Source organism: Tamandua tetradactyla, chromosome 21 (assembly GCF_023851605.1).
Source record: "Tamandua tetradactyla isolate mTamTet1 chromosome 21, mTamTet1.pri, whole genome shotgun sequence".
Taxonomy (NCBI): domain Eukaryota; kingdom Metazoa; phylum Chordata; class Mammalia; order Pilosa; family Myrmecophagidae; genus Tamandua; species Tamandua tetradactyla.
The window spans coordinates 36,490,101-36,505,951 of NC_135347.1; the positions used below are offsets into that span (position 1 = coordinate 36,490,101).

At 32.9% G+C, this 15,851-nt stretch overlaps 1 protein-coding gene across 2 annotated transcripts in view; it reads right to left on the reverse strand.

Annotated features, from left to right (window-relative positions):
• Positions 1-2,487: 2,487 nt before the first annotated feature.
• SLF1 (SMC5/6 complex localization factor 1) overlaps positions 2,488-15,851 on the reverse strand; it is a 92,694-nt gene continuing 79,330 nt past the window's right edge. Inside the window, exons 16-21 of one of the 2 annotated variants that reach the window (XM_077139145.1) lie at positions 11,099-11,244; positions 9,967-10,130; positions 9,070-9,203; positions 7,044-7,136; positions 6,444-6,626; positions 2,488-3,718 (exon numbers count right to left, since the gene is read on the reverse strand). In XM_077139145.1, coding sequence (XP_076995260.1) covers positions 3,219-3,718; positions 6,444-6,626; positions 7,044-7,136; positions 9,070-9,203; positions 9,967-10,130; positions 11,099-11,244 — 1,220 coding nt within the window. In that variant the 3' untranslated portion in view covers positions 2,488-3,218. The remainder of the gene's footprint in view (positions 3,719-6,443; positions 6,627-7,043; positions 7,137-9,069; positions 9,204-9,966; positions 10,131-11,098; positions 11,245-15,851) is intronic. The other variant, XM_077139144.1, reaches the window with a different exon arrangement.

Genomic DNA, 15,851 nt, shown 5'->3' on the forward strand with positions numbered 1-15,851 from the left:
TAATTCCAATACTGCCATCATTGACCTTTTTAACTCAATCCACATTTGTTATAAAAACAATTATCATTCCCAGCTTTGCAAATTCCATGTCAGCAGAGGTGTGACTGGCTTGGAAGCAACATGATAAATGCCTGAGGGAAGGAGTGCCTCGTGTCATTCAAAGATGACCTCTTCTTACTGATTAGGGAGCAAAAGTGACAGGCTCTCATCAAGTTCAATGCTTAACTGGGAAGGTGTGTAGAAGCATATGGAATGCACATTCCACAAATAATTTTTTCATGTGAACGTGCTCATCTAATTTTACTCATAGCATAAACAAAAATGGCATGCATTTCCTGGGAGTTCATATAACATACACCAGTGTTAATGCATGTGAGTTTGCCTAGGAATAGGCAGAAATTCACTAAGGTTGCAAAAGTAAACCCCATATCCTATCTACTTTAAAACTGCTAAAATAATATTGATCAAAGGATTAAATTAGCAGACTCAAATATTCATGGGACTTAAAAACTAAAACAGAAAACCAATTATTACTGCAAATTTTAGAAACACACAAAAAACTAAAATTGTTTTTTCAACAGCTTATACTGAAGACAATAAAGCTAACAATATTTAAGCTTTGTTTACTTTCCAGACCACAAACCCTTCCTCCTCTTTACATGGTTAGCTCCTGTCCAGCACACTACTTGGCACATAGATGTTCAATACATGTTGAGCTCAAAATAGTGATTAATTTCACATTTAACACACACAAGATAGATGTTTTTCCTCTTCGAGTTAATACAATGACAGAAATGTCTATACTTGAACCACTTTATCCTGTATAGTGAAATAAATAACCAACAAGCTAAAAAGACTCTAACTTCATAGAAACCCTTTCTAAGGAACTGCCAGTAAACACTCTAAACCATGTTCCAAATATTTGTTGGGGGGAAGCTGAATCTTAACAGTACTGAAATCTCTTTTTCCAGGCTTTATTTATACTTTAATAAAGGTCTTTCAGGCACTTAAAAAAAATTCCACAGAATTTTGTTATCAAATCTGGCAGAGTAACAATGAATTACTATTACTAACAGCAACCTAGTCTTCAGCTGTGACTTATAGAAGTCTATAACTAAAATGCCAGGTCTCAGGAAGATTATGGATTTTATTGTATTTTAGAATTTCTACCTCCTTTACTTCTAAGACAGATATGAGGCGTTATCATATTTTCTAAAGTACATATAACAAGCAATATTAGAATTTTTTTGTACAGTTTTAAATCTATATTCATTTACTGTATTATTAACCAGGCCTCAAACGTATGTTTGCCAAATTATACTTTTGAAAAAGTACTAAAATTGTACAATGATAACTTCTTAAAGACAGAGACATTAATGGCATCTGTGTTTCATACTTTGTATTATCATGACTTGTAGAAGCTGATAGAACTGTCAGTTATGAAATATTAATACTAATTACAATTAAAAAGCAATGATTTCTTATAAACATCTAGCTCATGATGTGGATTACTTCATTTAATTGGAATTACTAGCAACTTAAACAATTATTACCAGTTTCAGCAAATGGCAAGATAAATACACAAAACTCATTATAACCAAAAAGAGGAGGGAAGAAATAGAAAGAAAATAACATTTATTATTTTGGTGATATATGGTGATACATCACACACCACATATATATATATGGTGATAGACTAAATTCTATCATGACAAATATATCTATTGTTATTTCTATTTGACTGGTAAGAAATTCAAATCTCAGAGCAGACCCTGCCTTACAGTTTAGTTAATAACAAACAGCACAAGGATTTGAAATTGTGTCTATCTAAAGTCAATGCCTATGTTTTTTAAGTTTATATTAGTTTACCAAGCAAACATTATCTCAGGTGCCTTTACAAGTCATGTAAAGTGGTTACTCCTTGGAATATAAATGTTATTCAGGATCTGGGGAAGCATTTTACTCCCTGTGGAGTGTTTCAATGTCCCTTAGTCTTAACTACATCATGTTTTCTTTGATAGTTTGGCAGATTAAGTAAATATTAAAAAGGGATTTGTATAACAAATTCAAAGGATAAATAGCAATAACCAATACTTCTTACAGTATGTATAAAAAAAAGTACCTATCTAAAAATATAGAAAACCTTCATTTTTAAATTTAGAGCTGATCTATCAATGTAGCAGCTTTCAATTTAGATTATGAACCCAGTAATAAAACAGTGATCATTTGTATCTTGTTAAAAGATCTGTTTCTAAGATAAAACTCCAGTATGGTTCTTTAGCAGATTAATTGCTGGCAGATCATCACTTTAGTTACATAAAAGTTAAATGGAAGTTTTAATGTTTCTTTTCCAGCTGTATCACAATGTACCTTATTTACACTAGTGAAGCAACTCCAATTTCAAAAGCGGTCATTATCCACACACACCCTTTCTTTTAGTTTTATTGTAAATTGCTATTAAGAACAAAACGCAATACAAAAAAAAAAGAACAAACTGCAAAGGGAAATGTTACTACTCTGTAAATTCATACTGCATATTAGGATTTCAGCTAATACTCAAGTTGTCTCTTATATTCTTATTATCTAATAAAACCTAAGTAGCAGAATGTTTTCACTTTTAGAATCTTGGTTACATGGAGTAGTAATACACTTTGTACGTGAAATGCTACAATACACAGATCAAGGGATTAAATTGTCAGATTCTAGCACATTCGCTGCATTTAAAAACCAAGAATATTATTATAGATTTTTAGAAATGTTTATTTTAGAAACACACAAGACTAAAATGAATCGGCTAACAACCTACAGAGAAGAAACAGGGAACTTACACATTTGCTGGTTCACATTTGCATGAATATCCTTGCCATGATTCTAAGATCTATAATATCTAAAGTAGAAGACATTACATTCTGATTTGAAAAAAATAATTTAAATTAAAATTTTTTACACGTACAGTATAGATAATATTACTTCAGAACAGAAAACTAAAAATTAACGAAAGCAGTCAATGACAAACTAAACCATTTTTACTTTGAATCAAGTTCTACACGCTGGAAACTTCAGAAGCCCCATAGTATAGTTCTGTAGAAGTTCTTAAAATGTTTTTAAAAAAGTAAGCAAGGTTTCAAAATCTGTCCATAAATAAATTTATATTTTTTAATAAGCTATGAGGTCCATAATAAATGACAAGGCAAGCTGAACAGGTTTAGAAAATTGACTCATAATTGTGGGCATCCTCCTGAAAATTCTGTGACTGACTGACACATCATTTCCAGTGTTACCAATAATGCCTCAGTGTGCACTCCAGGACCCACTTTCAAGTTCTCAGGCAGTTCTTTAAGAATATTTGGGAGCTTCTGTAATGTCTTTAAATTTCTAGAATAAAGATCCAATAACCAGTCTGTATGAGCACTGGTGGTTTCTTTATAACTTTTACAAGCCATAAGCAGTTCACTTAGATGAGTTAATCCTTTGAAAGCCAAGAGGAACTCAGAAGACAAATTAAAAATTGAACAAAAATTTAGCAACATCCTACTAAGCAAAAATGAGCCAAATTCAAGTTGCTGGTGGTGAAAATGTTTCTCAGCTTGGGCATGAAAATTCTCCATTGTATCTTCTATTTCTGTAATAGCAAATAGTTCTTCCTTGATTTGAGGTGACACCACGTAATCCAAGGGTAATTCACCCATAGAGTTCCTCTGCTGTAATAGCACTGGTCCTGTGAAAAAGAAAATGTAAAATGTTAAGAGTAAAGCATTTCTATCTTGGCATTTTAAAAGCTGTTTTCTCTTTCTCTTCCCCAAATCTTTTTATCCAGAGCTCTTTTTACACCATATTTTGTACTAATTAATGTTGAAACAATTTGCTATCTATATACACTGCCTAATCAAGGTGCATTTAAAAAAATACAAAAAACTCTAGTCACTTGTCTAAAAGTGTGTCTTTAACGAGTAATGTGTGTATGAATTTTAAAAAGCTTTTATAAAACTTTGTAAACTGTCATCTTAAAATAATATGTGTTCCCAGAAGAAATTAACAAAAATATATTCACTTTAATCTCTATATCAGAGTTTGAAGGGGATCTCATGACATTAACAAGAGGAGAAAGTAGTGCCCTTTTCCACTGCTGATAGCTCATTCTGGTAGTACAAAGACTGCAAAATCTTGAACAGATACAGAGTTCGTTTTATCCTTGCTGATGTTCAATTTTTAGCACTGGTAAACTGACTCATAAAAAGTTAAATGTTAATTGTTCTGGATCAAATTCAGATCTTATCCATCTATCTTAGCTAAACTCACCTAACCACCCACTTAAAAGTATTGAAGATAAGATTTTATCCCCTGGCTATTAAAGGATGGCGTTGGAGGGGCTAAAAAATAATGACGCAGAATTTGGTCACATAGAAAAGTATAAGAATACTTTGTACCTTTGTCTGCCAAGTCTTATAATTAGCTATTCACTTTGCCATAAAAATGTTATAAGGGATATATAGGTTTCAATACTAGCAGACATAATCAAAAGGTCCTATCATTTAACAAAGATCATATTGTCAGAGACAGAACAGATCATAGCTGATAAAACTCTTAAAGATGAATCTGATTAGGCATATGTACTGGACAAGCCATAAAATGTATTTAATATAAAAGATCAACCATTGATGATATGTGATTAATGTGTAATTTATGAAAAAGAGAGAAATTTAAATCAAAATCAGATTTTTGTGCTGACCATCTCAAAAAATGCTCCAAGATACTCCTGTTAAAACAAGTAAATAAATAAAAAAATTATGGACAAAGAATAACAAAAGTAAACAAAGGTTTTAGAGATAAAAATAAATTCTTAAAATTCTTGCTCGAAGGACGGATTGACTCATAATGAACAGATAATACAGTTAGTAAAATGATGGTGTCAAACCATGTGACAGGTCCAAACCTAGAATATGACTAAGGCAAAGATAAGTCTACACAATTGTCAAAAGACCTTGATAAATGCAAGTACAAATAGATTTCCATTCTTAGGACAAGAAACTCATCCATTTACTATTCTTCACTAAGGGCCCTAGAAAAATTCACATTGGTTGATATAATGCCATTTTCTATTGAAAAGTTGGATTTAATACAACAAAGGCCCTTACATCACAGACCATTTGAAGCAAGGTCAAATATTGGTTTGGCTTGTCACATATATCACTGGGTAGAAAAAATAAAGCACTTAGGAGGCAGAACATTACGTTTAGTAAACATATAACAATAAAAAAGTAGGAGAACTAAAAAATATATTGATTATGAAATGGTGTCAGTAAAATAGACACACTAGGGCCTTTAGGGGGCAGGAGAAGACTATAAATAACCAAACATCTTAAGCTACTATGCTATCCAGGCTTTCTTATATATAAATGTATTTATATATATATACACATATAAAATGAAAAGACATCTAAATAAAATACGGTTTTTGTTTTCACAAAGAATCAAATAGCTTTAATTATGGGGAAAATACATTAATTTCACGGTGAAATTAGTATAAACAAAAGCAACAGGGATTTTATACAAATCTTTGTTTCTGCATTATGCTAGTAATCAGTTTTCTTTTGCTTTTCTTGAATATAAATCAGTGTTTTAAAAGCAATTTTATTGAGATATATTCACACACCATATAATCCATCCAAAGTATACAATCAATGACTCACAGTATCATCATTTAGTTGTGCATTCATTATCAAAATCAATTTTATACAAATCAGTTTTGAACATTTGATATACAATTTATATTATTTAGTTCAGACATAAGAATGCCACTAAAAACTAAGTGGCTTATTGAAAGCAGAGATCAGCAGAAAGAGCAATAGATAAATATTAAGCTAGAGTTACCATTTTCACAAAACCCCTGCACAACAGTCATCACCATTTGAAAGCCTTTCTATTTTAACTTAATTGCCTACAAAATGTGAATGAAGAAAAGATATTCTAGGATATCATTTTTATAGCCTATAAAGAAATGACTCATAAAAAGTAAGATTAATAGAGTTAGCTGTTATAATACAACAAATGAAACAAGAATGAAACATCCAAGTAATCACAACTGAACATTTATATCCATTTATTAATAAGCTTTCAGCAATGACAAAGCTTCACAAAGACCTTACAGACTTTAAATAAAATTAATATTTAAAACCAATACCTCGATTCAAAAATACAGTCATATATTGAATTAATAGGCTTAATAATACAATAAATAAATACATATTATGTAAAAGCTTTTATCCCTGCTAATAAAAGCTAATTATATTTAGGAGATTTTCTATCTTTACTTTTACAATAATATCAAATAAAGGCATCTTTTTCTTGCAGATTTTAAATATAAAGAAAGTGCTATCTATTACTGAGGGATTCATCAAAAAACTGGTAATTTATCAAAACCAGTTTAACATAAATACACTCACCCCCATGCTGGAGTAGCAGCTTGCCAATTTCTACATGTCCGTTTGACAGTGCATCATGCAAAGGAGTCACCCCATCCACTTGAGTGAGCAGATCTACCTCTGGACAACGCTGCAAAATTTCCTGGACACACACTGTGTTGCCATAGTTACAGGCTTCATGCAAAGGCGTCCAGCCAGCATTGTCTAAATTAGAAATCAAGGCAAGTTTTAAAACAGCAAAAGTAGGACTTTTGGTAGTAAAGTATTGATATTCTAATTCTCTCTTCAGTGTGACTTTCCAGCTGCTTCACATATAAAAAACAATGTTTTGCTAAAAATCTTAGGCTGTAATCTATTTCTACTTAAAAAAAAAATGATATTAAACCAAATGGAAACAATTTTAAAACATAAATGTTGGGATCTGACCAAGATACAGACACCAAAAAGTTTTCTGCCTTACTGGTTATAAATCGATATATCAAGAATTTGGTGATTTTGCTAATGGTAATATTTTAAAGATATTTTTAGGTAAGTTTACTTAAATGAGTTTTCCTAATATTGACACAGAACTATTCACAAATATTAAGACACTGGATTAGAACACAAAGATTTAAAACGTACCTTTAACATTGATGTCTATTCCTGGCAAAGACAGAAGAAGAATCAATTTCTCCACTTGGTTAGCTATGCAAGCTCTATGCAGGGCTGTTTCTCCTGCCATAAAAAATTAATATATTAGTCCAGAGAAGACAAGATATCAACTAAAGAAAATAATCAAAGGGCACAAACTAGAAGATCTGGCCCCATGCCAGAAGATTATTTATTGAGTTTTCCTTTTGACTAGTTTAAACATTTCTTGCATTAAAAAAAGATGGGGGAGGGAATTCCATCAATCCATACAGCTTCTGCTCTACCAGCAATTCAGCAATGCAATTCTACTGCAAAAGATTTAACACAGGCATTGTTTCCCCCTAGTTCAAGGTTTAATGCATCAAACCCACTATAAAACCCCCAAATGATCAAAGAACACCAAAAATACTGGGTTTTGCAACAATAAAAGTTTAGAGTGTAATTGTCCTCTCTTAAATTTATTCATGAACCTATGTTAAATGTATAGCTCTTTTTTACACAGCATTTATAGCTTAATTCAAATGAATGTTTCTGGCTAAGCACGAGTGCCTCTACACACTCAAGTATAATTCAGAACTTCAAATCCATTAACAGATGGTTTGCTGCTTCTCAATAGGCTGTCTGGCTTGGCTACAGCAGCACAGAGAGGAGAAATGAAGGAATCTTAATATAAACACACACACACACACACACATACACATGGAAAAATCCCTAGTACCATTTAAAGCTGAACAAGGGTGACAAATAGAATGGCAAGGTTTTAATGTCTGGTTTTTTCCTGGGACGAATGCAATTAGTGTATACTAGCTAAAATTCAGTCTTTATCCATTTCTCTGTTATAACCAGGATTTATAAGATGTAAATGATCATATGATCTAAGGGGAATTTTAAAAACTTATAATAACCAATTGCTTGGGAAACAAATGAAACATTGAATCAAATACTTTCTTGCTATAAAATTCTAAGTAGCATATTTTTATGCTGCTTAATTTTAAAGATTATTTCTGCAACTTCTACCAAAACATTTATTACAAGCATAGAAAATCTTTTGAAGTCTTTCTCTACCATTTCTCCATTATGTTCCTCCCTCCTAATTCCCTCTGCTGTTCAGCCTAAAGTCATTCATATTCATTTTACTTTCTAAAACAATAAAACAAAGAAAAAGGACATTATTTTGTGAGATTAATATCTGGGTCCTCATCTAGTATGTTTTTCATAGTTTGAGCTAAATAGGCAGTTATTCTGAATTTGTTATATACAATTAAGAACTTATATTGAAAGATTATAAGAGCTTCTCTGTCACTACTTCCATGAATGTCATAATGATAAAAATATTTGTATTAAAAACACAGCATACTTCATAAATAAGAGCTTCAGAAATTTACTTCGGCCAGGCATACAATCTTGGAAGGTAATTTTTATAATTGTGCTTTAAGAGCTGCCTAAGTAAAAAAGGTGCTGGAGTGATTATTACAAGGCTATTCTTGTTATTCCATCCTTTAGGTCCTTAGGTTCCAGTATAGTTAGAACCAAAAGCCAAACACATTTCACAGTCTGGGCTCAATGCCTGGAAGAAAAGAGTCCATATGCTTAACACAGCTATGTAGCCTACTCCTCATTCTTTGTTCACAAAATGTCTAGGACTGAAAGAGATGAAGACTAAATTATACTTTCAAATGGGCAGATGCTGATCCTAACCCTCAGGTTGAAGTGGATTAGAAAAGTAAGGCGGGCAAACCTGGAATGAGCTCACAACACACAACATACGGTGTTAATATCTAGAGAGGTTGGAAAGAAAAGAAGGGAAGGAATATTCTATTATACTGTGTATTAAATGATCACTTTCTTTGTATTGATGACAGCTGAAGAAAATAATATGCTATCCAGGAAGGTATTTCCTGGACTTAGGCCAATATTTAAGTTCAAGTATTCATTAGAGCCACTGTGTTAGACTTGCAAGTACTGACTACAATCAGGAAAAGTTCTTAGCATAAATTAATCTAGATAATTGGAATACCTTTCAGATTAGTCTTGTGAAAATTCATCCTTGTAACTAAAGAGGGGCGATTCTCCTTCGAACATGACAATTCTCCTTCTGACTTTTTTTTCAATCTTTTTAATGATGAGGAGCATTTAGTAAGGTTCAGCTCTCTGAAAGGAAAGTAAGAAATAATGAAAGGCTGCTTTTCAGAAAGGCATGCCAGCATACATGTATTTCTTCTTTTTTTTAATCGAAACTTCTTTTCATTTAACCCCCCTTACTCATTCAAGTACATCCTGCTTTCTTCTAGTATAAATAAGCTTATTACAACTTTTTTATTAAAACAGATTTTATCATACTATTTTTCATTCTCTCTGCCTCACAACCTAAAATGTCCACTAGGGAAATTTATGAATATGGAATGTTAGGTAAAGAGAAAGATGAAGTAAACCATATTTTTCAGAGAGAATAAAGCAAAAAGCTAAGATCAGAATTCTGGCCTTTGCACATCATTCTTATTTTCATATTGTGATATTGTTCCCTTTTACCTGTCTCATGTCTGGTTTTCTGAGTCTTGTACAGCATATTATCATTTTAGGAAAGCTATTATAACAATTTAGAGTATCTCTCATGACCATGCATTCTGAAATCCCATCTTTATTATATAAAAGTAGGAATTCAAATCTTAGGACAAAAGTTGGGTAAAACAATAATATGATGTTTTATTTCTTTTAGGAAACATTTTATGAAGAAAGCATGTATCTTGAATTTCAGAAAGAGAAAATGGTGTTTGTATATTTATGGGTCTAAAACTGAGTTTTCTGCTAATTAGTGTAATTCACACAGTACCATAGAAATAATAAAGTTCAAGAAATGTGTCAGAAAAAGCTGCACTAAAAAACAAAGCATAGTTGGCATATAAGCATTACTTACGGTAACTGTGGCAGCCCTTCAACTTGTTTCTGTTTACCACCATTCAGCAGTAGTAAAGTCCTCGGAGATTCAAGGCAAGGCCACTGTCCTATTTTCTTTGGTATCTGCATCTTTCCAGTTCCATGAATACCCGTCTTCCCCAAAGCTGGCAAATAGGAATAAACCTATTGCAAAATAATATTATATTGCCTTCTCAACTACACAGACCTTGAAATCCATAAAAAGAAATTACTTGATTCATTTTGCCATTGAACATATTTTCTCAATTTTATCACAATGGCTGCCACTCTATGTTTGAACATGCTATGCTGCTGGGTTCATGTCATTAAATCTTTACCACATGAACAAAAGGAAAAATACCTTCCTGAAAATAACTATGTTTTTAATTTAATTTTGATGATTATTTAGGAAAGTTCTTTAGTCTCACGATCCAACCTGTTATGATTTCTTTGAATTTATTTTTAATAGAGAAACATCTGATTTATATACTACTGGTATTTTGCCATTCCATTTTGATAATGCCTTTCTCTATGAGAAAACAAGTCCAGAATAAACAAATAGAATAGAGAGTGCAAGAATCCTTAAAGACAAGGATTGCTGCCAAATGGAATTTTTTCAACTTGACTAACAAATAAGCACATTTGTTCTTTGTTGAAGAAACTGCTAGAGATATTAGATAATAATATATAAAGACAGTCCGGCAATGATGATGGTAAGGAGAACTTTGGACCAAGTACAGCTTATATGTATGTGCATATGGTATAAAAGGGAATAACTTTGGAATTATTTGCAAATTTTGTTTAAAGTATCATTAAATACTATGTAGGATATTTTTGGATGTAGGTCTTTCCAAAATAATCATCTTATGCACTATAGCAAGTGATTAGGAAACAAAGATTCTTGCATTATTTTTCTATTATCAATCATTAATTGCTCTCAAATAAGAAATTAATCTTTTTCTGTTCACTAATTAGTCATTTTTGACATAGAAAACTACCAGCTTTTATATAGAGTTGAAAGATTCATGAATATGTCCTGTCCACTTACTAAAAATAATTAAGAATATTTTGAAATTGGATTTATGAACTCACTTTTTAGAAATTACAAGTACTAGAACAGAGTGGTACTTAACCATTTTCTGAAGAGAGAGTGGCTCAGAAGGAATACTGATGGAGCTCTGTAAACACAACTTTTTAAAGACTGCCTCTGCAACAAACATTTGAAGCCAAGAGGAGGAAAATGAACAAATGAAAATTTCTAATTCCTGTGAAGAAAAATCTGTAGAAAACAAGAGAAATATACATGGCTATTGCTATACCTTATAAAATTTCTTTATAAGAACTATTTCCTTATTGGATTTTATTCATTCAAATGGTGACTCCTGCCCCAATAAGTTTTATTCACATAATTTTAAAAATAAAAAACAGATAATATTCATATTACTTCAGGAGAAAGTTGTTTATGATAAATGTTCTCACATTGGAAAAATAACTGATTTTCGTTTTAATTAAAACTCTTGAAATTACAAACACATACATATATAAAGGCATGCCTCATTTTACTGCACTTTGCAGATATTACATTTTCTACAAATTGAAGGTTTGTGGCAATGCTGAATTAAACACGTCTATTGGTGCCATTTTTCCAATAGCATGTCCTTACTCCACGTCTCTGTGTCACAATCTGGTTAAGTCTTCTAAGATTTCAAACTTTTTCATTATTACCATATCTATTTTGGTGATCTGTGATCTTTGAAGTTACTATTGTAACTTTTTGGGAGTAACATGAACTGTACCCACATAAGATAATGAACTTTATCAATAAATGTTGTGTGTTCTAACTGTACCACTGACCTGCCATAACCCCGTCTCTCTCCCTCTTCTCAAGCCCCTCTATTACCTGAGACAGAACAATATTGAAATTAGTCCATTAAAAATCTTACAATGGCCATTTAAGTGTTTAACTGAAAGGAAGAGTCACGCGTGTCTCATTTTAAATCAAAAGTTAAAAAAGATTAAACTTAGTGAGGAAGGCATGTTGAAAGTCAAGAAAGGCTGAAAGCTAGGCACCTTGCACCAGTTGCCAAGTTGTGATTGCAAAAGAAAAGTTCTTGAAGGAAATTAAAAGTGCTACTCTAATAAACACACAAATGACAAGAAGGAAAAACAGCCCTATTGCTGGTATGGAGAAAGTTTCAGCGGTCTTTATGCAAGATCCAACCAGTCACAACATTCCTTTAAGCCAAAGCCTAATCCAAAGAAAGGCCTTAAATCTCTTTGATTCTATGAAGGCTGAGAGAGGTAAGGAAGCTGTAGAAGAAGCTAGGAGAGGCTGGTTCATGAGGTTTAAGGAAAGAAGCTGTCACTATAATATCAAAGTGCAAGGCAAAGCAGCAAGTGCTAATGTTATCATCCACAAGAAGCTGCAGCAAGTTATCTAGATCTCACTAGGATAATTGATGCAAGTGGCTGTAGCAAGTTATCTAGATCTCACTAGCATAACTGATGCAAGTGGCTACACTAAGCAACAGATTAGAAGCTGCAGCAAGTTATCTAGATCTCACTAGGATAACTGATGCAAGTGGCTACACTAAGTGACAGATTTTTGATGAAGATGAAACAGCCCTGTATTGGAAGAAGATGCTACCATTTAGGACTTTCATAGCTAGAAAGGAGAAGTCAATGCCTGGCTTCAAAACTTCAAAGGACAGGTTGATTCTCTTGTTAGGGCTAATGCAGCTGGTGACTTAAAGTTGAAGCCAATGCTCATTTACCATTCAAAAAATCCTTAGGCCCCCATGAGTTATGCTAAATCTACTCAGCCTATGCTCTAGAAATGGAATAACAAAGCCTGGATGACAGCAAATTTGTTTGCAACGTGGTTTATTGAATATTTTAAAACCACTGTTGAGGCTTACTGCTCAGAAAAAAGGATTCCTTTCAAAAGATTACTGCTCATTGACAATGCACCTGGGCCATTCAAAAGCTGTGAAGGAGATATACAACAAGATTAATGTTATTTTCATGCATGCTAATACAACATCCATTCTGCAGGCCTTGGATCAAGGAGTCATTTCAACTCCCAAGTCTTACAATTTAAGAGATACATTTAATAAATCTATGGCTGCCATAGATAGTGATCACTCTGATGAACCAGGCCAAAGTAAACTGAAAACTTTTTGAAAAGATTCACCATTCTAGATGCCCTGAAGAACAACCGTGATTCACGGAGGTCAAAATAACAACATTCACAAGAGTTTGGAAGAAGTTGATTCCAAACCTTGTGGATGACTTTGAGGAGTTCAAATATGGCAGAGGAAGTCATTGCAGATGTGATGGAAATAACAAGAAAAGTAGAATTAGAAGTGGAGCCTGAAGATATGATTGAATTGATGCAATCTCATGATAAAACTTCAATAGATGAGGTGCTTCTTCTTATGGATGAGCAAAGAAAGTGGTCTCTAGAGATGCAATTTACTCCTGTGAACACTGTTGAGAGGACAACAAAGGATTTAGAATATTATATAAACTTAGTTGATAAAAGAGTAGCAAGGTCTGAAAGGATTGACTTCAATTTTGAAAGAAGTTCTACTGTGGGTAAAATGTAATCAAATAGCATTGCATACTACAGAGAAATCTTTTGTGAGATGAAAAGTTAATCAATGTGGTAAACTTTGAGCTACCTTATCTTAAGAAATTGCAATGGCCACTCCAACCTTCAACAACCACCACCCTAATCAGTCAGAAGCCATCAACACCATAGCAAGACCCTCCACCAGCAAAAAGATTATGACTTGCTAAAGGCTCAGATGATATTTAACATTTTTTAGCAACAAAGCATTTTTAAATTAAGGTATGTATATTGTGTTTTGAGATATAATGCAACTGCACATATAATAAACTATAGTACAGTGTAGACATAACTTTTATATGCCCTTGGGAAACCAAAAAAATTCATGTGACTTGTTTTATTTATTTCCTTGCCACAGTCTGGAACTGAACCTTCAATATCTCCTAGGTATGCCTGTATATGAATAGGATGACATATGAATAGATAGAATGGGATAGAATTTTGTACTCACTCTACTACAGAAGAGGGGTTATGATTTTAAATGATAAAACAATCAACTCCCAAAAACAAAAACATCAAGATAAGCACAACTCTACAAGTGAAATTATTGCCCTTCCCACTATGTGGGACATGACATACAGGGGTGAAAGTCTTCCTGATGACATGAGAGATGACTCCCAAGGATGAATCTGGCCCTGGCACCAGGAGATCAACAATTCCATCCTGACCAAAAGGGGGAAAAGAAGTGTAACTAATAAAGTATTAGTGGCAGAGAGAGTTCAAACACAGTTGAGTGACTACTCAATGTTGCTCTTACATACGCTTCAGTTAGACACTGCTACCTATCATAACCTGCCACACCCCAACCAGGACCTAAAGAACACCTAGGGCAATTTATAAGATTCCACAAGAGTTCCATGCACTAGAGTAACTTTCCAGAAACCTACAACCTCCAGATGGGTTCCTGGATCAGTTAAGTCCTGAAACCTAGAAGGCCCAACATCTCCAGAACATCAGAGAGTTCCATCTCTTCTATCCCATATAAGCGACAGACCCTTCCAACATGAAAAGTTAGAATAGCCATAGCCCAAACACCCCTAAAGAGAGGGATAGAAAGATCAAAGGTCATGGTGGAGTTATACAGAGAAGATAGGATTTAAGCAACAAATATGACTGCTATATCATAATTAATATCTCTTTCAGTCTTCATTATTTTAGAACAGCTAGAAGTAAAAACCTAAAATTGTAAAATTGTAACCCATGTCAAACTCATTTTGAAATAAGTTTACAACTAATTGTGGTGCTATGCTTTGAAATGTATTGCTTTTTTGCATATGTTATTTTTCACAAAAAAAGAAAAAAGTCAATTGTGATAATAAAAAATTTCTAGCCTCCTATATTCTGGAGCAGTTAGAAGGAAAAATCTGAGAGGATCGTATGGTAGACCATGACAAACTCTGGAATCTGTCCTGTAACTACTTGTTGAAGAATGCTTTGAAAACTACTGCTTTTTTATTTCTTTGCTTTGTATATACGTTATACTATACAATAAAAGTTAAAAAAAAAAACCAACAAAAAACATCAAAAGTTTTAAATCTTTCTCTCCAAAAATCTCAAGTACTCCATGGAAATGCATAAATATACACATGAACTAAAAGTTATAAAGGACAGGGGTGTTTCCCATATAAAGGAATCTATTTACTATTATGAATTCTCTATTATCATTCTCTGTACAAGTGACAATGTACAACAGAGTAGAATGATAATTAAAGAAAAAATAAGCCCAAGAAATGGGATACTCAAAGAGTTAAATTTAAACAATTAGGATAAGAAAGTTTTAACATATAAAATAAAACAGATACAACTAAAATCACTAGAAAAATAAAGAATGAGGAAAAGTCAATAAAATTAGCAAAGGGAACATCATATAAACAGCAGAACTGAACAGTTAAAAATATTAGGTTATGACAAAGTTATATAAAGTATCATATACATCTTCATTCTCTTTTTATTGGGTGCATGGTTCAGGAATAGAACCTGGGTCTCCCACATGGAGGGCGGGCATTCTAACCACTGAACCACCTGTGTGCCCAACACATCTTTAAAATTGGACATAATTATAAACTTAATAGCAATATAAAGGTACAAAACTTGATTTCCTCTAAATGGGTGGAGTTTCTCTAGCCTAGGAGAGTGCAGAGCACCAGAAAATATTTCCCTCAGGAGTCTTCATAAAATGTTGGGACTCTAGTATACCTACAGTCCCAGGCTTGGTGATTTTTAATGGGAGGAGAGTGGGAGGTGAGGTGGCCGGG